Source organism: Glycine soja, chromosome 13, assembly GCF_004193775.1.
Source record: "Glycine soja cultivar W05 chromosome 13, ASM419377v2, whole genome shotgun sequence".
In the NCBI taxonomy this organism is placed as follows: Eukaryota; Viridiplantae; Streptophyta; class Magnoliopsida; order Fabales; family Fabaceae; genus Glycine; species Glycine soja.
In genome coordinates this window covers 20,012,243-20,032,886 of record NC_041014.1, presented here as the reverse complement: position 1 = coordinate 20,032,886, position 20,644 = coordinate 20,012,243, and the positions used below count along the sequence as shown (strand labels likewise).

General features: G+C 32.8%; 2 protein-coding genes across 8 annotated transcripts; one reads left to right on the top strand and one right to left on the bottom strand.

Moving 5' to 3' along the window:
• Positions 1-3,229: 3,229 nt before the first annotated feature.
• Positions 3,230-9,494, top strand: LOC114382782 (phosphatidylinositol transfer protein 3-like). 6 transcript variants are annotated; one of them, XM_028342397.1, is made up of 8 exons: positions 3,230-3,459; positions 3,960-3,994; positions 5,437-5,496; positions 6,273-6,369; positions 6,507-6,683; positions 7,123-7,221; positions 8,373-8,615; positions 8,809-9,494. In XM_028342397.1, exons 4-8 carry the CDS (start codon positions 6,295-6,297, stop codon positions 9,214-9,216), a joined length of 1,002 nt encoding a protein of 333 aa, XP_028198198.1. In that variant the 5' UTR covers positions 3,230-3,459; positions 3,960-3,994; positions 5,437-5,496; positions 6,273-6,294; the 3' UTR covers positions 9,217-9,494. The 6 variants fall into 6 exon arrangements, with proteins under 6 accessions (XP_028198198.1, XP_028198195.1, XP_028198196.1 ...); XM_028342394.1 differs by having other exon boundaries at positions 6,253-6,369; XM_028342395.1 differs by lacking the exon at positions 3,960-3,994.
• A 6,600-nt stretch (positions 9,495-16,094) lies between these two features.
• Positions 16,095-20,216, bottom strand: LOC114381220 (2,3-bisphosphoglycerate-dependent phosphoglycerate mutase-like). 2 transcript variants are annotated; one of them, XM_028340424.1, is made up of 9 exons: positions 20,105-20,216; positions 18,827-19,079; positions 18,431-18,654; positions 17,843-17,961; positions 17,584-17,740; positions 17,298-17,399; positions 17,088-17,207; positions 16,531-16,591; positions 16,095-16,443 (listed from the first exon to the last, which is right to left on the bottom strand). In XM_028340424.1, exons 2-8 carry the CDS (start codon positions 19,074-19,076, stop codon positions 16,547-16,549), a joined length of 1,017 nt encoding a protein of 338 aa, XP_028196225.1. In that variant the 5' UTR covers positions 19,077-19,079; positions 20,105-20,216; the 3' UTR covers positions 16,095-16,443; positions 16,531-16,546. The 2 variants fall into 2 exon arrangements, with proteins under 2 accessions (XP_028196225.1, XP_028196226.1); XM_028340425.1 differs by lacking the exon at positions 20,105-20,216 and adding an exon at positions 19,474-19,673.
• Between the last annotated feature and the right edge of the window lie 428 nt (positions 20,217-20,644).

The following is a 20,644-nucleotide window of genomic DNA, read 5'->3' as shown; positions in this document are numbered from 1 at the left end:
AAATAACTCATTCGTGAGGCCTACAGAAATTTATGTTCTTCTAGAAAAATGACTTTTGTTTTCAATAAGAAATAAAATCTGCATAATTTTTTTTGTGGCCTTTTCTTTTGTTGGATTAAGCAAAATCGAATAGTGTGAGATCATTGAATACTTTTTTCAGGAAATAAATAATAGAAACTAAAACATCATTTCATAAAAGTAAAAATAGAAATAATGAGTGATACAAATGAAAAAGGAAAAGAGTATAATTAATTAATATCAGATATATACATCAAAAGAGACATTAGATTGACATTTTTATATACTAATAGCAAATAAGCGATTCAGATAGTACATGTTAGAATTCTCCTAAATAAAGTATTTAGTTCAAACAGAAAATATATTTGTGCTTATAACCTATTTAACTATCCTATAAATATGTCTGATTAAATGAATATATTTATTTCATTAGTTTATAATATTTTTCTCTAAAAAGATAGTTTATATTATTTATTTAGAGATGATTTGAAATAACTTTTGTATGCTCAATACTTTAACATGCTTTTATTTTAGTTAATGATTATATGCTCAACACTTTAATTTAATATATTTTATTTAATATAACATTATTATTTAATTAATTGTGTTATTTTAATAATATACATGTGTATGAGCATATATTATTTAATTAATATGTGCGCCCGCATGTATTCTTTTAATTAATATGTGCATGCTCGCGTTTATTATTTTAATTAATGTGTATGTGGGAATTATTTTGATATAAGTTTTTAGATTTAATCAATCTGCAGAAAAAAAAGATTTAATCAATCTTTTCATTGAAATAAATTTTTGTTAAATGTAATCAATCTTAATTTACCTTTTAGTTATTACTAAAAAAACTTTTCTTATTTGTAATTGTAAATTTGAGGCTCTTAAATTTAAGATTTTAGATGTCAAATTAATAATTGATTTACACGACTTATTATTATAATTTTCTTCTTAATTTTAAAATTCTTGTATTTTGGATTTATTTTATCTAATCATTTTAAATATTTTCTTTTTAATTTATTCTTAAATAAAAAATAAAATAGTTATAATTGATAACGATAACATTTTTTATTATAAATTCAGCAAAACAAAACATTTTTTTGTTATAATTTATTTCTTCACAAGACACTATTTCATCATTATTTGAAAATGATGATAATTTTCTTCTACATATTTTTTCTTTCAGTTTATATTTTTTAAAATTTTACCAAAGCCAAAAAAATATCTATACAATACATAAATAATTTGCTGGTTTATAATTCATGAGAGGTAACTAAAACAAAATCATACCAGAGCAAGGTGTAATTCAGTTGGTTGAGTATCATGCATAAGTTATTATAAATCTTTTTATTTTTATCTTCAATTTTTATAAATAAAAAATAAAATAATTGAATACATTATATTTTACATAATTCAATCAACATTATATTTTATAGATATTCCACCTTTCAAAATAATTTATTAATGCTTTTTGGATAAGAACTAATAAACATCATATACTAATATATAAAGTTTTTTAATAAAACAAAACTTATTTGCGCACTTTTGAATTAAAAGTGCAATTAGAAAAATGTCTTTCCAAAATAGTGCCGGAGTTGGTGTCGGTCATTAATTTACTACCTGGTGTCTCCTTCCGCAACCAACCTCATGGCTCTTGCTTTATATTAATAAACTTTTGTTTGTTTTGTATTTATTTATTATTGATTATTAGTTGCACTAAATACAAAGTTTAATTTTTAAATTACAGATTAATAAAAAATCATATTATGAATAATTTTAATCTAATTAAGAAACTTATTATATATATGATAATATATATTTGAATGACAATATATATTTTTTTTATACAAATAGTAAATTTTAGAGTATACTCATATCTCGTAAGGGTAGTGTTTATTACACTCAATCCCACTCCTTTTATTTTTATCATACACAAGCTTTTTTTTTTATCATCTATTACATTATGACTCTCTAATCCACTAATACGATCAACGTTGATAAGAACTAACGAGATTGTCATGACATTGGAAGAGACTATAAACGACCTTGGAGGAGGCGGGATGATGAATTTGTTGTGGTCGGCGAAGTCGAAGGAGTTGACAAAAGAGGCGAGAAGCGAGTTAACAATATTTTCATAGGTAACCCAACATGAACTTGAATTGAGAGACATTTCATAAAAAGTTAACACTTTTAGTAACAATGATTGTTTAGGATAGACAAAAGAAATGTAATTTTGAGAAAGGAGGGTAAGGGTAATATACGCTAACATTAGGAAGGACGCTTTGCTCTAAATTTTAATTAAATTATTAAATATTTTAATTCATTTAAAATACATTAATTAAATATTTAAATTATTTTAAAAAATAAGTATTCAATAAGTTTATGTTTTCTTTAAAGATCACATATATCTTCTAGATGAATTAATTTTGTTTGAGTTAGTTAAAATTATTTTAGACAAAAAAACTGACACTTTCTTTATGTAATGTAACTTTATATCTATATCTAAAACTACAAATTAAAATAAGAGAATCCCTCATAAGTTAATGTGATGTTGTATTTTTAGAAATAAAATTGTAATCAAATTACAATGTAAAATTATTTATACTTTTAATATATAAACATTAAACTCTACTTTATATTAATGTTATGGTGAGAAAATAAGAAGAGTTTAATGTTTATATAATAATAATGTGAAATTATTTTACGTCATCATTTTATCATATATCATCTTTGAAATTACTTTAAGATAATTATTTTAAAATTTAATAAATTTATAATATAATAAATTGTGATTGGATTATAATAATTTTTTTCTATAAAGGATCCATTGACCATTAATTTCGGCCGAAAGAGTCTATTCTTATATTAGTATTGTGATTTATCTTCTTAATTATATTTTTTTATCCCAAAATTCAAACCGACAACGAATGAAATTTTTTATCGTAATGATCATATCTTACCTGAATAAAGTTTTCTCGAGTAGAAAACACACATGTTGAGAAAAAAAAAAAAGTAGCAAGGGAGGCATTTGGTGGTACATTCAACAATTTCATTTTTCAATATATTAAATTCTTTCTATATTTTGTTTTTATTTATTTATTTCACCATTAACAAATGTGACACCAGGGTGGGTTGTTTTGTTTCAACGTGGGGCCATCACATGGATTCAGTTGAAGATCACACAGTGCGCGAGCGCTTACATAAACAACATATCGGAATCATCGTTCATTCAGAGTCAGCATCGCTATCTCCAAAACAAAAGTACTACCGTTTTTTCGTCTTCTCCATTTTCTTCATCAGCATAGCGACACAAACGCACAACAAGCACCGTTGACTTTTTCCAATTTTCCAATTTCCTCGGTGATTCTATCATCTCCGTCACAATCGCGCGCCAAACGCTGAATCGATCGGTGCCACCGTGCCACCACTCAGGTCAGCCACCTACTCCCTCCTCATTGATTTCTCCGAACTTCGTTCCTTTTCTTCCGCTCACTCCGTTCTTTTTCGAATCTACATTACTTCAAAATCCATTTCCTGATTACGTGAAAATCTCCTATGGATTTTCAAATCTGAATCTTAGCTATGAGCCTATAATTTGTGTTATAGTTAGTAGTTTGCCTTTAACTCAAGAAAAAGAAAAAAAACACTATCACTTTATGTGCGTGTCTTCTTTTCCGCAACTATAGCGTTATTTATGAAATAGCAAATTTGTTACTGCTTCAAATACGTGTTCTGAAAATTGGACTTGTGATTCAATTGGCAAGACCTTATGCTCGTGGTTTGATTTATTCAATATATTGCATTTGTTATTGAATCGCGATTGACTCTATAATGTTTGAGTTTGAAGCATAGCTGGATCTAAGTCAAACTAGTTCAACCAGCTTAACAATTTGGGGGAAATTTGTGATTTCAGATTTTTTTTTTTTTGACAGGGAGAGAGATGCCACTTGTATTGAGCCTTGGAAATGTATTGTTGTTTATTTTATTTTACTTCACTTCACGATATTTGCTGTACCTGGGATATGTAACTATAGATGATACTCTTCATAGGCCTGGGGATGCTGTTAGCTTGCATCCTGTAAATTTTATTTTTGAATTTTGTACCAACAAGAATGAGATATCATGAAAATTTTACATGTGCTAGCCTTCTATTGTGTATGAAATGATTAATGCTGAAAACAAAAACCTACCTTCTCCACTTTACCCTGTTAATCATGGAATTGCCTAACTATTTTTTATGGATGATGTTTTGTGATGATTTAATTTTTTTTTATAGAAGGATATATGTAATATTTATATAAATACTCCCCGTGAATACTAGAAATTGTTAAGAGAGATCTCATTGTAAATAATATTCCTAAGAATTCAGTCTTTAATCTTGTCCAATGGTGTCATGATCCCTGTAGCCAACCTCACCTACCGGGATAAGACTCTCGTTGCTTTATATATCTTGGATTCATATCCTAAATTTAAGAAATACCATATCCAAATATAATACTAGTATGTTATCTTACATTTCCAATACAGATACCCGTATACATGCATGATGCATCATACGATTAAACTTTTTGACAAGCTGTGATGATAGCCATTAAGTGTTAGTTTGCACTTTGTTGTGCTCTTCCGGGTCTTGATTGTGAGAGACCTGAACTGGGCAAAAGCTAAAGTCTTGTCTATCACAAATATTGAGCCTAGAGCAGATTACTTGTGTCACCTTTATGAGAAACTGGCTTTTAATGAAATATGTATAAATATTGCTTTAATCTCCAACCTGCAGGTCTCATCCTTTTTGCTTTAAAAAAATATGAAGTAAAATATTGACTATGATTTTAGGAAAGGAAATGTACTAATTACTAACGGATTGTAATGACAAGGTGTTTAAGTTTGACTGATGGATGCGGCTAGCTATTAGCACCCTGGATTGCTTATTCAATATTTAAAATCCTCATCGACTACTTTAATACACAATTTCCTAAATTTTCCTCAACTATGTGACTAAAAAAATAGAAATTTAATTAATTATGACCTGGCTTGATTATAAAAATAAATCAGGGCAATTTAAAAAAAGTAATTCTAATTTCTAAGATAATTAGAAGGGAGTACAAATAGGAATTTGCAATTAGAGTGTCAATAGTCCCACGCATGCTTAATTGATCTAAATTTCCTCAATGCTAAAGTTTTCATCCCACTTTTTTATGTTTTGGGATATTCAGATGGTCAGATTTCCTTTATGTTGCATAGGATATACTTTTCTATTTGAGAATAAACAAATGTGAACCTGCCACTGATATGACAAGTTTTAAAATATTGATTCCAGTCCAAAACATGTTGAATTGATTCTAAACCTATGTGAACCATGGCTATATCTCTAATCCATTCTCACCCATCTATGTATTTAATGATATACAGAAAATTGGTTAAAGTGGTTTGGACACGTATAAAGAACAACTTCTCAGCTTTGGGACTGTGGTATGATCAAATGTAGTTCTGCCCTACTTTTTGGGTTTTAGTTCTTTGTCTGCAGTTTAGAATATTTTTTGTATTTGTTAAACATTTATATCAATAGAGATGGGAATATTACAATAATCAGATAAACTATAATATTTTATGATGTCTACAACAACTCGTGCTCGCTTCCATTGATTTAAATTTAAGATTTGTGTTTTATGTTAATATTAATTTTATACATTGTATGCTAGCCATGCTATATCCTATAATTTTTAGAATTTCACATTCTGTATCTTTGTCCTATCGTATTTGTGTACCATATTGTACGTGTTTGTCTTGTGTGTTGTACCTATATTTGTGCTTTCTAGGTTTTAGATGAATAGAAAATTGTTTCATTTAAATTTACAGTCAATCTCTGAGTGTATGTATGTATGTATGTATAATTTTTTTTTAAAATAGATAAACTAACTATCCTGAGTGGCTATTAATGAATGCCAGCATTTTAACAAATAAACCAAGGTAAAAAATATTTCCCACGAATTCACATTGGCCCAATCAAAGTTTAGCTGACATAATTTCAATGAATGGTAATATATGGTATACATTTTGTTGATGTTAAAAGTTAGTGGTCTTTACATTTTGTAATTATACAAGAACTATAGCCTGTCTGCATGATGAGCTATTGGATAAAAATTTAGCTGTCTCTAGATCTCTGGTATGCTGTATTTATTTAGAAGATGGGTGATTACTTAGATAAGTTGGTATTGACTTTTGCAGTATTCATTTTTGACTTTTAGAGAGAGTCTCTAACAGGCCAACATGAGTGTGGATTCAAAGAAAAGTGCCTCTAATGGCCAGGAGAAAATGTTGCTATCACAAGAACAGCAAGCATTGGTACGTCCTGTAATTTTTCTTTCTTGGTGCATCCATAATGCTCTCACCTTGTTTTGAGACTTGGCATTTGTAAATATTAAACTGCAATGTTTTGAGCAAAGGAGCATTGTAGCTCATAATAATTTCCTTTCTTCCAGATCAATGAGGTGAGAAAGTTAATCGGGCCACAGTCTGGTAAGGCGTCCATTTTTTGTTCTGATGCATGCATCTCAAGGTATTTGAGAGCACGGAATTGGAATGTCAAGAAGGCAGTGAAAATGTTGAAGCTGACCCTGAAATGGAGAGAGGAATACAAACCAGAAGAGATTCACTGGGTGAGTTGCTGCCTTTCTTCATTTTTTTCGTATGGCATTTGAGACGTAATACATAGCAGGGAAGGGATGTGTCCTTTTTATTGCTATTTCTAACCCAATCTTTCTATATACCTAGGTTAACCTGAGTATTTTGTGTTGCATCTATTCCCTTTTGCACTCCTCTCTTAAGAGGAGATGAGGGTGGGCCTGAATAAACATTAAAAAAGTTCTTAATTGTATCCATTGGCCTTGTTTGGCTCTATCCAATCAATATCATACCTGAACTACTAGCAACTGAACATCATCATATTGTCTTCAGACTTATTAACTGAGTTCTTTTAACCCATTTAATTACTGACTGACCTGGAATGTTTGTGATCTGAACATTTATGTCAAACCATCACTCTTTCTGGAATTATCTTCTGATAAAAGTTGTTTGATGTGTATTTTTTTGATGCAGGAAGATATTGCTCATGAAGCAGAGACAGGAAAAATCTATAGAACAAATTACATTGACAAGCATGGGAGAACAGTCCTAGTAATGAGACCTAGTCGTCAGGTATCTTCTGAAAATCACATATAACCTCGGGCATGTTTATCTATGTCAGATGTCTTGTGTTTTGCATGGAATAAGTGAAAATGGAAGAATGAGAATGAGGGATATATGTTGGAAAACTGTCTTAATTTTGGTCATCCCTAGCCTGCCTTAGTTGCAGCTTCTTTCGGGGATACCTTTGTTGGGGCCTCAAGGGTGGTGTTTAGTCCCACATCAACTAGAAATATGAGTTAAATAGGACTTATAAAGTTTGGACATCACATTACAAGGTGGTTTTGTGTTGCCGAGTTAGGTCCTAAACCCAAATTTTAAGATGGTACAAGAGTCTATCCTAAATCCATTGTTGGGCCACCTATATTTTCACTCTCCAGGCCGGTAGCCTTGGGTGGAGGAGTGTTGGAAAGCATCGTTAATTACATTTACTGCTAGCCCGCCTTAGTTTTGGCCTCTTTGAGGGCTGCCTTAGTTGCCACCTCAAGGGTGGTGTTTAGTCTCACATTGTCTAGGGATATAACTTAATTAGATACTATAAAGTTTGGGTAGTCCTCACCTTACAAGTTGGTTTTGTGGGATTGAGTTATGCCCTAAACCCAAATTCAAAGAATATGTTTAAACATATTACTTGTCACGTCTAAAAGAACCTAACTCACTTCTAATAGTTAGCTCAAGAGAGGATGATTGTCAAGTCTTATAAGGAATATTTTGGCCATATTCCTTGTCAATGTGGAACATCTTAACACCCGCTTCTCTCACACACAGAACTAGACATCTAGAGCATGAAGTTCGCAAGACTGGATATTTGTAGGTGACCCAACTTGAAGACTGGATAGATTCTAATATCATATTAGAAATGGACTGAACCTAAAGTAGGATTAAACATCTGAAGCATAATGTTCTTGGGATTGGACATATGTAGCTGGCCTAACTTCAAGACTAAATAGGTTCTGATCATCTGATGCCAGATTAGAAATAAACTGAACCTAACTTTATTACTATAGCTACCTAATTTCCAACAGAAAGCACTCTTATGCTTCCTGCTTTGACATTCATGTCATATTTAATAGATTATACCTGCATAGCTGGTTAAAATCTTGTTTTTGTAGTGGAATGTTATTCATTTTTTTTTAATGTTTTTCTTCTTTTTTTGGGTGCAGAACTCGAAGTCAACAAAAGGCCAAATTAAATATTTGGTATACTGCATGGAGAATGCTATTCTAAATCTTCCACCAGAACAGGAACAGATGGTCTGGTTGATTGATTTCCAGGGTTTCAATATGTCACACATATCAATAAAGGTGACACGTGAAACAGCCCATGTATTACAAGAACATTATCCTGAACGTCTTGGTCTGGCAATACTGTACAATGCACCTAAGTTCTTTGAACCATTTTTCACGGTAATTAAATAATTTTTTTTCCCTATCTCGCACTTCATACTTCGATATCTTTATGCTCGTGTATATCTATATTGATTTTTATGTATTAAATGAAGCCGCAAGTTGATAATGTGATGCAACTATTTTTAGCTGCTAATAATTCTGATCATTAATCTCGTACCGTTGTCTGATCACAAAATATTTATTGCTGCAGATGGTAAAGCCCTTATTAGAGACTAAGACTTATAATAAAGTCAAGTTCGGTTACTCTGATGATCAGAACACCAAGAAGATTATGGAGGATTTGTTTGATTTTGATCATCTTGAATCTGCATTTGGCGGGAATGATGATACAGGATTTGACATAAATAGATATGCTGAGAGAATGAAAGAGGATGATAAGAAGACTTATTCTCTCTGGACAAGGGAAAACTCTCCACCATCAGTCCCAAATCTTGCTCTTTCTTTAGATTCGACTAGGTTAGAATCAGATACTGATGCTTCAGACAGTGAGAAAATAGACTCTTCCCCTGACCTCGTGATGGATACAGGTATCATTAACCCTGATCAGAAAAGCTTGGTTAATGAAGGAGAAAAAAATGCCAGTGCAGATATTCATTAGAATGAGAAATTACATACCTTGGGCCTTTGAAATAACATACAGGCACTGAGGATACAATATGCTATGAGAATTCTTATTTTGAAGTTAGAATCAAGAAACCTTTTGTTAATTTGATGTTTGGATTTAACATGATCACAGATGTTTTTGCTTTGTGAATTCTATCTTTTAACCGGCATGAAATGCTTGCTTGTGCAGTCAGCAGTGTTTTGCTGCTGTTGTGGTAGAAATTTTTTTTCCTCCCTCGTGGATGGAAGAATGGTTTTAGTTATTTATAGCAAGCAGGTTCTTCTTACCCTTCACCCAATATCATGCTTGTGTAGGGTAGGGTAGTAAGGTTTCATGTGGATTTGTTTCTTTTAAAAGAGATGAGATGTGCAAAGTAAAAAAAATAATAAAGGTATATGTAACCATTGATTTAAAATTAGTCAAGATTACAAGGTTTTTTTTTAATTCAAATGAACAGTAGATATATATATTTTATTATTATATACATTTGCTCACTTAAAAAAAAAAGGTTAAATCTTTCATGTGTTGTCTCAACCAAGTTGCAGTATTTGACTATTTGTGCTTTAAACCATTCCTTGTTTCTGCCAAGTTTGAAACAAAAAAAAAAAAAAAAAACAGACAATGTTGGAATATGAAGAAGGAATTCCCTAACTGAAGGACCTGCCGAACATACCATGTTTCTCTCATATACGGCTGTAATTGGTTTTGAAGGGAGAAATATGATTGATGGAAATAGAGGAGAGATAATTTGAAAAAAGATTAAGAGTAAAAATAAATAAGAAATATAATAGAAATAATATGATAAAATTATTAATACGATGAAATGATAAACCTATGAAATAGTTAGTCTCACATCAAATAAGAGATTTAGGAGGATAAAATAAACTTTTTTACCTACAAATATTTTTGAAATCTGTAATGATGACTGCATGTTGCAGAATGAAACCCACCTGACTCATTTTTTTTTTCTCCAGTGAACGATCTCTACCAAACCTACCTCCTATATTTCCTGCCTTCATTAAATTCTCTCTTTCGCACGTAACAAACAAGCAAAGCCTAAGTTCATTCCCTTTTCCTTCATCATGTCGCCTTTTATGCTAACTTCACATCCTCATGTTTTTGTAGATGTAAAATTCCTCACACTCCCTCCACCCCCATTTTCTTCACATCTCCGCACACTCTCCCTTCCCATTCTCCTAGTGACTCATGTGTCGCCGTCCTCGTGTTCGTCACCTCATGCTGCACACACACCTCATGGTAAGTCATCTTTTTCATTGCGATTGTTCTTATTTTTCATTGTTGTGGAATCATGTTTTTGTTATTTATATCATTTTACCCCACGAAAATATGTTTCTGTTTTGTTAATTTAGCGAATACAAAACAACATATTTAAGTTTCTAATTAGAAAGTAGCAAAATAAAACATGTTTTTGTTATTATAAACTAGGCTTAATTGCATATTTTATCATTCAATTTTCATTATTTTACAAATTTTACTATGGTTAATAAAAGATGAATGATTTTGATCTTGGTTGTAATTATGTAGAAATTGACTTTTTATATCGGTTATAACTACAACCGATATAGGAAATCACTTTTCTACGAAAATCTTGAAAAATGATTTTTTAAATTATTTTATTATCAATGCGATAGTAAAATGCACAAAAGTTGAAAGTTTAAATGATAAAATTTGTAACATATTGAAAATTAGATTGTTGAACATGTGCATTAGCAGTTGCCTCTATCATGAGTGTTTAGGACTATTTATTTTATTTTCAGTTATTGTTTTTTATGATTCCTTTCAGTTACAATAGTTGTTATGTTAGTAGTTATTGTTTAGGAAGTCAGTTATTGCTTTTATAATTTCTTTCAATTACAAAAAATCTCTATTTAAACAGATTATTATTCAATAAAAAGTGTGTGTATTCATCTCCATTCATTCTGTGAGTTAAATTTTTTTCCAACAGATTGGTATCAGAGCTTTCTTCTCAAGAGAGACCTGTGAGTGAACTGAGTGAAACCTACCACAAAAAGCCAAAACACCTTGCTTCAATTCATCAAATAGATAGATTCTGAAACACCGTACACAACACTAGCACCACCTGTGTTTGATGGTGATAATTATCAAATATGGGCAGCAAGAATAGAGGCACATTTGGAGACAAATGATCTCTGGAAAGCGGTTGAGGAAGACTACGAAGTTCTTCCTTTACCAACCAATCCAACAATGGCTCAGATAAAAAATCAAAAGGAGAGGAAAGCAAGAAAGTCAAAGGCAAGAGCTTCTTTATTTGTTGTTGTCTCAAAAGAAATTTTCACTACAATAATGACCATCAAATCAGCATATGAAATATGGAGTTTCCTCAAGAATGAATATGAAGGAGATGAAAGGATTAAGGGAATGCAAGCCCTGAATCTAGTTAGAGAATTTGAGATGCAGAAAATGAAGGAGTCTGAAACAATTAAAGAGTATGCTAACAAGCTTCTTAGCATTGCCAACAAAGTAAGATTGCTTGGTTCTGAATTTTCCGATTCAAGAATAGTTGAAAAAACACTGGTGACTGTCCCTAAAAGATTTGAGGCTACTATTACATCCTTGGAGAATACTAAGGATTTGTCAAAACTTACCTTGATAGAACTTGTAAATGCTTTGCAAGCCCAAGAGCAAAGAAGAAGAATGAGGGCTGATGATTCTGTGGAAGGAGCATTGCAAGCTAAATTACAAATTAACCAAGGAGAGAAAAACAAGTGGAAGAAATACAAGAAGAAGAATTTCAACACACAAGAAGCAGCGGCTAACACTAGCAACAAAAGTGGAGACAACAACAAAGGATTTCCTCCTTGCAAGCACTGTGGCAGAATGGGTCATCCTCCTGTCAAATGTTGGAGAAGACCCGATGTTAAGTGTGAAAAGTGTAACAAGTTGGGGCATCATGTGAGAATTTGCAAAAGCAATCTTCAACAAAAGAATGAGGCTAAAGTTGCAGATCAACAAGAGGAAGAGCAATTGTTCGTAGTAACTTGTTTTACAAGCAATAGCTCAACTGAATGTTGGCTAGCGGATAGTGGTTGTACCAACCACATGACCCACTATCAAGAGCTTTTTAGAGAGTTGGACAAATCACAAGTATCAAAAGTTAGAATAAAAAATGGTGATCTTATCACTGTTGAAGGAAAGGGAACTGTAGTCATTGAAAGTTGCACAGGTACAAAATTAATTTATGATGTTTTGTATGTACCTGAGATTGATCAAAACTTGCTAAGTGTGGGACAATTGGTTGAGAAGGGGTTTAAAGTCATCTTTGAAAATAAGTACTGTTTGATTAAAGATGTCAATGACAAGGAAATTTTCAGTATCAAAATGAGAGGTAAAAGTTTCTCATTTGACTCACTGAAGGAGGAGCAAGCAGCCTATCCAGCCATTGTAAACAGCACAGAGGCTTGGCACAAAAGGTTAGGCCATTTTCATCATGCAGCTGTGCTGAACATGCAATGCAAGGAGTTGGTTCATGGCTTACCTCACTTAGATTCTAAATTACCAAGCTGTAAAGCATGTCAATATGGCAAGCAAGCAAGATTACCCTTCAAACAATCAACCTGGAGAGCAACAGAGAAGCTGCAGTTGATTCACACAGATTTGGCCGGACCTCAAAGGACTGCTTCGCTTAAAGAGAGTAAATATTACATCATCTTTATAGATGATTTCATTAGAATGTGCATGATTTATTTTCTCAAGTCTAAGTCAGAGGTTGCAGGTGTATTTTGGAGATTTAAGTAGTGGATTGAAAAGCAGAATGGCTGCATGATTCAAGCTTTGAGGTCTGATAACGGCAAGGAGTACACTTCAGCATAATTCACCATGTTTTGTGAGGAAGCAGACATTGAGCATCAATTAACAGCTCCTTACACCCCTCAACAAAATGGGGTTAGTGAAAGAAAGAATCGGACGATAATGGAAATGGTCAGATGTATGCTTCATGAGAAAGGGTTACCTAAGGAATATTGGACAGAAGTTGCAAACACTGTAGTATTCTTGCTAAATTGACTTCCCACCAAACCAGTAAACGGGAAGACTCCTTTTGAGATTTGGTATGGTTATAAACCTTCCTTGAAAAATTTTAAAGTATTTGGATGCTTGTGTTTTACTTATGTGCCACGGATTAAGAGAGACAGACTAGACAAAAAAGCTGAACCTGGTATCTTTGTGGGATATAGTTCAGTATCTAAAGCTTATAGAGTTTCCCAACCTCATACAAGGAAAATTCTGATAAGTAGGGACGTGCACTTCATGGAGAATGGGAAATAAAGTTGGAATGATACTGAAAAGATGCCAATAGTTGACCCTTTGCAAAATCAAGATGAGTTAATTGATGATGCACCCATGAGAGGCACTAGATTGCTCTCAGATATTTATGAAAGATGCAATGTAGCAGTTCTAGAACCTGCAGGATATTGGAATGCAAAGGAGGATCTAAAATGGAGTGCTGCAATATAAGAGGAGCTTGTCATGATTGATAAAAATCAGACTTGGGAACTCGTTGAAAAGCCTAAACACAGAAAAGTCATAGGTGTGAAGTGGGTGTTTAGAACAAAGCTGAATGCAGATGGCTCAATCAACAAACATAAAGCAAGGTTAGTAGTAAAGGGGTATGCTCAAATTTTTGGAGTAGATTTCTTTGATACTTTTGCTCCAGTTGCAAGGTAGGATACCATTAGGATGTTACTAGCTATTGTAGCACAGAAGGGATGGAAAATCTGCCAACTTGATGTTAAGTCAGTTTTCTTAAATGGATTTCTGGAGGAAGAAATCTATGTTGAGCAACCTGAAGGTTTCCTTGTGAAAGGACATAAGGACAAAGTCTATCTATTAAAGAAGGCTTTGTATGGTTTGAAACAGGCCCCAAGAGCCTGGTACAGTAGGATTGATGAGTACTTATCAAAAGTAGGCTTTGCTAAAAGTCTTAGTGAATCCAATTTATACATCAAAGGTGATCTCTTTGTATGTTGATGATCTCTTAGTCACTAGCAGCAATGTTGAACTTATTCAGCAGTTCAAGGATGATATGATGCAAGTCTTTGAGATGACAGACCTAGGAGAAATGTCCTATTTCCTTGGTATGGAGGTTAAGCAGATTGAAGGTGATATCTTCATTAGTCAGAGAAAGTATGCAAAGGAGATCCTGAAGAAATTCAACATGGAGAACTGTAAAGGCATGAACACTCCTATGTGTCAAAAGGAGAAGTTATGCAAGGATGATGGTTCAGAACAAGTGGAAGAAGCACTCTACAGAAGCTTAATTGGTTGCTTAATGTATCTCACAACAACAAGACCAGATATCTTGTATGTTGTAAGTGTACTTTCAAGATTCATGAATTGTGCTAAAGAATCTCATTTTAAAGCAGCAAAAAGAGTGTTGAGGTATGTCAAGGAGACTTTAAATTACAGAATGAAGTTCAGTCAATCACAAGATTTCAAGTTGCATGGCTATTCTGATAGTGATTGGGCAGGGTCTTTAGATGACATGAAAAGCACCTCAGGCAACTGTTTTAGTTTTGGATCAAGGATGTTCTCTTGGAGTTCCAAAAAACAAGAAATTGTCGCACAGTCAACCGTTGAAGCAGAATTTATAACAGTCACAACAGCTGTTAATCAAGTCTTATGGCTAAGGAAAATGCTAATTGATTTGCACTTGGAGCAAGATACAACTACTGAAGTAATGGTGGACAACCAGGCAGTCATAGCCATCTTTAAAAATCTAGTTTTTCATGGAAAAACAAAGCATTTTAGCATCAAATTATTTTTTCTTAGAGATGTACAGAGGGATGGTGCAGTGTGCTTGAAGTACTGCAAGACTGAAGACTGAAGACCAGCTGTCAGATATCTTTACCAAAGCTCTTCCAAGAAGCAGATTTGAGTTATTGAGAGAGAAACTTGGACTTTCCAACCACTGATACAAGAAGTGTTGAACATGGTGCAATGTGCTTGAAGTACTGCAAGACTGAAGACTAGCTGTTAGATATCTTCACCAAAGCTCTTCGAAGAAGCAGATTTGAGTTACTTGGACTTTCCAACCACTGATACAAGGAGGAGTGTTGAACATGTGTATCAGCAATTGCCTATCATGAGTGCATAGGATTGTTTATTTTATTTTCAGTTATTGCTTTTTATGATTCCTTTCAGTTACAATAACGGTTATGTTAGTAGTTATTGTTTAGGAAGTCAGTTACTGCTTTTATAATTTCTTTCAGTTACAAAAAATCTCTATTTAAACAGATTATTATTCAATAAAAATTGTGTGCATTCATCTCCCTTCATTCTGTGAGTTAAGTTTTTTACCAATATAGATGATAAAATTTAAGAAAAAAAGTGATAAGATTCATGAAATTATAAAAGTTGATGATAAAAATTCATGAAAATAAAACTGAGTGGTAAAATAATAAAAGTTTAATGATAAAATTTGAAATGAAGCCCGTAAACTATCATCTTTGTAATTCCCACCAGAGTTTCAATGTTTGCAGGATTTGCGTTATGGAGTGAACATGCCTTTTCTCCTCTCTTTCTGTAGACAAGTACTATGGGCAGAAACCCAATACGAATATTTACCTAGCTCAGATGCTCTTTGCTTACTATGCTAGCTCATTGTGATACAATACTCTCCTCTCCAGTCTCCACCTCCTTCAACTTGTATTTCTACCATGATATCATATTACAAACTATTCTTATTCCTATCGATCATCTGATGTACTTTTTCAGCTTCATTAATCATTGAAATTACAAATTTAGTTACAGCCCAATGCACAAAATTTTATCTAGTTATTTTCATCTTAAAACTGGAAGACAAAAATTCATTTCAATCCTCATTGTAATTGAAATGAGCAAATAAAAGTTATGAGCATTCTGGGTTAAGTAATAAGTTTCTATATATAAAAACATTCCGAATGTCCAATTAAATTCACATGACAACTCATTTACAATTAATTGTAATAGACACGAAAACATTTCTAAGATTCAATGATTTATTTGTATATATATAGGCACATGGAAGCAATTACTCCTTCACCATATGAGAACAACACTGGAGTCAAGCATGGATCCTAATCCACTAGTTCGAAACTGTGTTAAACTCCTCTCAAATTTTCATGCAATCTAACTGTAACACTGATAACATCTTTTTTACCCCTTATGTAATACTTTACTGCTGATTAACGTGTGATGTATTCCCTGAAACGAAGATAATAAAATGATTAAAAGAAGAATGTAGACTAAGAGAGAACCATAAACAGAAGAAAATGAGTGTTATCAATTTACCTAACCCTTCAAAAAATTATTGGAACATATCATCCAACCTCTGCCTGTAAAGAGCCAAACGCTGTGACCATGTAATAGCATTGTTAGGGCCTTGGAGACTTGGTTAACAAGATTTGAGAAATGAAGAATAGAACATAATTTTTACAAACATTACATAGTAAAAATCCAATTAGTAGAAATGTGGACATCAAGTCTTCAACTATTTACCCAATTTATGTTCAATTCCCCATTAGAAAAGTTCAGAGTTTACGGAACTCATTGGAGTTTATTGTTATTTAAATTTTATTGAAAGCTATAACATCATGAGTGGAACTCATTGAAAAAGAAGCGAGACCCACAAAATTTTATGATTTTCAAAAAAATTTAGTCAATAACATAGTATGTTCAAAACATTTTTTGAAGTGAGGTTTATTCTTTCAATCTGTTTCTTGTGATTGCAAGTGCCATTTCATCTTTTCAAAACAACAGATATCAATTCTTAAATAAAAACTTCTAGAATGCTAAAGGAATCATCATAGCAAAATGGAATGAAATATACAACGGACATAGGTACATACCCTAGTGTAGGCATAAACTCCTGCTTCAGTGGGCCCTATCGGACTCCCTCTCCTAACGAATCTTCCTTCTTTAAAAATGTAAAGCATTGGAATTCCAGTTGACAATTCTAAACTAATCACCTGTCAAAAGGTGAAATAAACATAAAATCATGACTATTTATGACATTTGAACATACAAATTGTGGTAATTCTGAATACTTGATCAATCACCTCTTGGGAAGTTAGTTTGTCAAGATACATAATAATGGATCTCAGTGAATTCCCATGAGCTGAAATCATAACATTCTTTCCAGATAAAAGTTGAGGTTCAATCTGCATGCAGCATAATGTCAATGTAATCAGCTCCATATCGAATATGTATGCCATAATATCAAATTTAAACACACCTAATACTGACTTGTTAACTACGGTAATCATAGACCATGTAGAATAGCAAAAAGGAGAAAATGAAGAAAAGGGAGATTGTCAGATTACAAAGTTCTAATCAACCACCTACTTGGTCTCTGAAATAGGAAACTGCCCTTTCAGCACACATTTCCAAACTTTCACCATTTGGAGGAGGTATGTCATAACTTCGACGCCACTCATGTACTTGTTCTTTCCCATATCTGTCTGCTGTTTCTTGCTTATTGAGACCCTGTAGTTCCCCATACCTGAAATGATTACATTAACAAGTATGGCCTATAGATTATATGTTGTACACAAGGTTGTAAAGCAGGACTAGCAAACATTGAAAGAAGGAAAGAGATCACTACATTCTTTCATTCAATTGCCAAGCTGCTATGACTGGAATGGATTGCTTTTCTGTATCCTCACTAAAAACTTGACTCCATCCCCTTGCTTGTTCACTTTCATTGTGCATTATGATAGGCACCTGCAGGAAGTTTGATCACTAATAGTGAAGACAAAGGAATTTGAATACTATATTGTAGCAAATGAATACATTTCTTCAAATAGTTTAAGCTAAATACTAATACAATACTACATAAACATACATCATCTGCAATATATATTGCATAACCTGTTATTTTTCTATTCTTTTCTGGATTATGGTACCTATAACAGTTAAACATCCCTTCCTTCATAGGAGTTATAAGGTTGCCTTGGTGGTTAAAGGAAGAGGTCGTGGGCTCAAATTCCTTCCACTAACAAAAACTAAGTAACTAACATCTAACGTTTGCCGATAAAAAAAGAACTCTTCCCTTCATAGTTAAGCACTATTTGTTAGGTGCAGGCCAAGCTTATAAGTTATAAGTATGTTCTTAACTTTCTCAAGTAAAAGTTAGTGGACATGTTATGTATCTTTTTAACACCTGAAGATAGTTATCATCCATTCATGTTACCTTCCTGCGGCGGTGCTGTGTCATGGCAAGCATGGCTGTCATCTGCGCTCGAATCAAAGCAGATGTAAATATGAGATCCACAGGAATACTGCTAATTCTTTTGCCAGCTTCAATTGCCTCATCTATACCCCTCTTGCTTAGAGGGACATCAACACAGCCTGTGAACAAGTTCTTTTCGTTCCACAAGGATTCACCATGTCGAATAAGGATTAAAGAAGCTTCATCTGAGTAAGAATAAATTGAATAACAGTTAGATAACATCCAATGGTTTCTACATGTGACAATCAACTGAAACATGGTGAATCCAACTTTAAGATGCAATCCACATGAACAAGGTTTGACACACAAACATATCATGCAATAATGAATGTCAACTGAGAGAAGAGTTTTCCTTACTTGATTTCTTGTGAGTGTCTCTATCACTAGTTTTGCTTTTTGAAGGGGATGAAACTGTGTCAACCACAGATGTTTGAGATGCTAAAGATTGAATTACTCTACAATCCCTTCTTGAGAGGAAATTACTGCCGATAAAGTCCTTTGTCACCAGTCTTACCAAATTATTAAACTTTTGCTGATGATTAAAATTGTTGATGTGAGAATGGGATTGAAAAGCAACAATTGGTTGGTTATACACTCCAGCAGCCATTCTCTGAAGATTGAAAACAAAAAATTGCATTAGGCAAAGCCACTTAATGCTGGCTAACTCATACTCGAGACAAGGAATGCATCATGAATGTGGAGATTTATTTGTTCATATTATCATCAAAGCGTACCCTCAATGTTTGAATCAATAAAACAAGAAACGAAGAAAGCTCATACAAGCTTAGAAGAAAAAGTTGTTGATCAATAATGCCAAAAATAACAAGAAAAAAAACATTGGGAAACTAAAACATCTCTTATTTAAAAAAATGCAGATCTACTATGAGGATGATTAACTACAAAAAATCAAGATGACCCCAGGTAAGAAATATATACGAAGGGGAGAAAAAAACAACAGAAAATAGAAATCCTTCTATTTTCTACATGAAACTGATTAAGAGTACCTGCAGCAATTAGCCGAAGAAAACAGCAAGACTAATATATTTTATATATAGTCTATATGTGAAAGTGAAAGTGGGAAGAGTATACTATAGTTTATGTGTATATATTTTTTGATGAGGACTATAGTTTATATATATAGAAAGAGAAAGTAGGCACGAATATTTATTGGCCTCCTTTTATATAAGGATGGTGGCGAAGAAAACGAGGTGGTGGTGGAGACAATGAAGATTGCAGAGTTTTGTAGTACTTATAGCAAAAGATTCTAAGGAAGAAGTAGTTGACATAGTTAATGACAGAAGCTACCCGTATTCACTTCAACCAACTAACTGATGAAAGAAAACGATGTCGATTATTCTGAGGGAAAAGGAGTTACTATGAGTAATATTTGTTACAACTTTATTACAACTCACTTGAAATGCAGAAGAGTCAGTAATGGAACAGAAGAACTAGCTGGTTTGGTTTGGTTTGTACCAAAAAGTCACATTTAAACAGCGTACAACAGTGTATGTAGTTCGATAAAAACTACTGGTGCTGCCACAATTCTAAAGCACAATAATCCAAGCCTTTTCTTCAACAAGAAAAAAAATAATTCAAGTCTTTTAGCTAATCTGCAAGGATTTCATCACTACGTACCTTTTAATTCAAGTCTTATTTTAGCTGAATTAACCCGAACTACGTACAAGTCTTTTAGCTGAATTAACCCGAACTACGTACAAACTATACTTATACCGGTGCTGCATGCTCTTATTTTATTTAGATGCACCTTACTTTATCGAAACTGCTAATAATTCAGAACAACCCTTCGTGATGTTTTAGGGGCAAACAGAAACTATGGCAATTAAACGACCCATGGAAATTGTGCCCCCAGCTTCTTTCATCTATGATCTCTCTCAACGTTGTGTTTATTAAATTAGTTTTCTCTTTTAAATTTTAATGTTTTTCTATCAATAAATATTAGTTGTTAATATTTTTTTTTATTAAGAGAAAGATTTGATCTTACAACTTGTTCTTCCTTTCATTCTTCTTTTATTCATCTTATATTTCCTAAATTTTAATATTAAATAACACATCTCAAAATAAGCATCGAAACCCTGAATTTAAGGCATGCGTTGCACTTTATTGTAACTTGTAATGGATGCAGTTCAAAAACATTTTCGAAAATTTTCCCGAAAT

Coding starts and splice junctions, on each gene's coding strand:
- LOC114382782 (XM_028342396.1), top strand. CDS start 6,295: ATGAGTGTGGATTCAAAGAAAAGTGCCTCTAATGGCCAGGAGAAAATG. Junction 6,370..6,506: donor CACAAGAACAGCAAGCATTG/GTACGTCCTGTA, acceptor CCTTTCTTCCAG/ATCAATGAGGTGAGAAAGTT. Junction 7,222..8,372: donor TAATGAGACCTAGTCGTCAG/GTATCTTCTGAA, acceptor TTTTGGGTGCAG/AACTCGAAGTCAACAAAAGG.
- LOC114381220 (XM_028340424.1), bottom strand. CDS start 19,076: ATGGCTGCTGGAGTGTATAACCAACCAATTGTTGCTTTTCAATCCCAT. Junction 17,741..17,842: donor TGGCAATTGAATGAAAGAAT/GTAGTGATCTCT, acceptor TAATCATTTCAG/GTATGGGGAACTACAGGGTC. Junction 17,208..17,297: donor ACAAACTAACTTCCCAAGAG/GTGATTGATCAA, acceptor ACCTTTTGACAG/GTGATTAGTTTAGAATTGTC.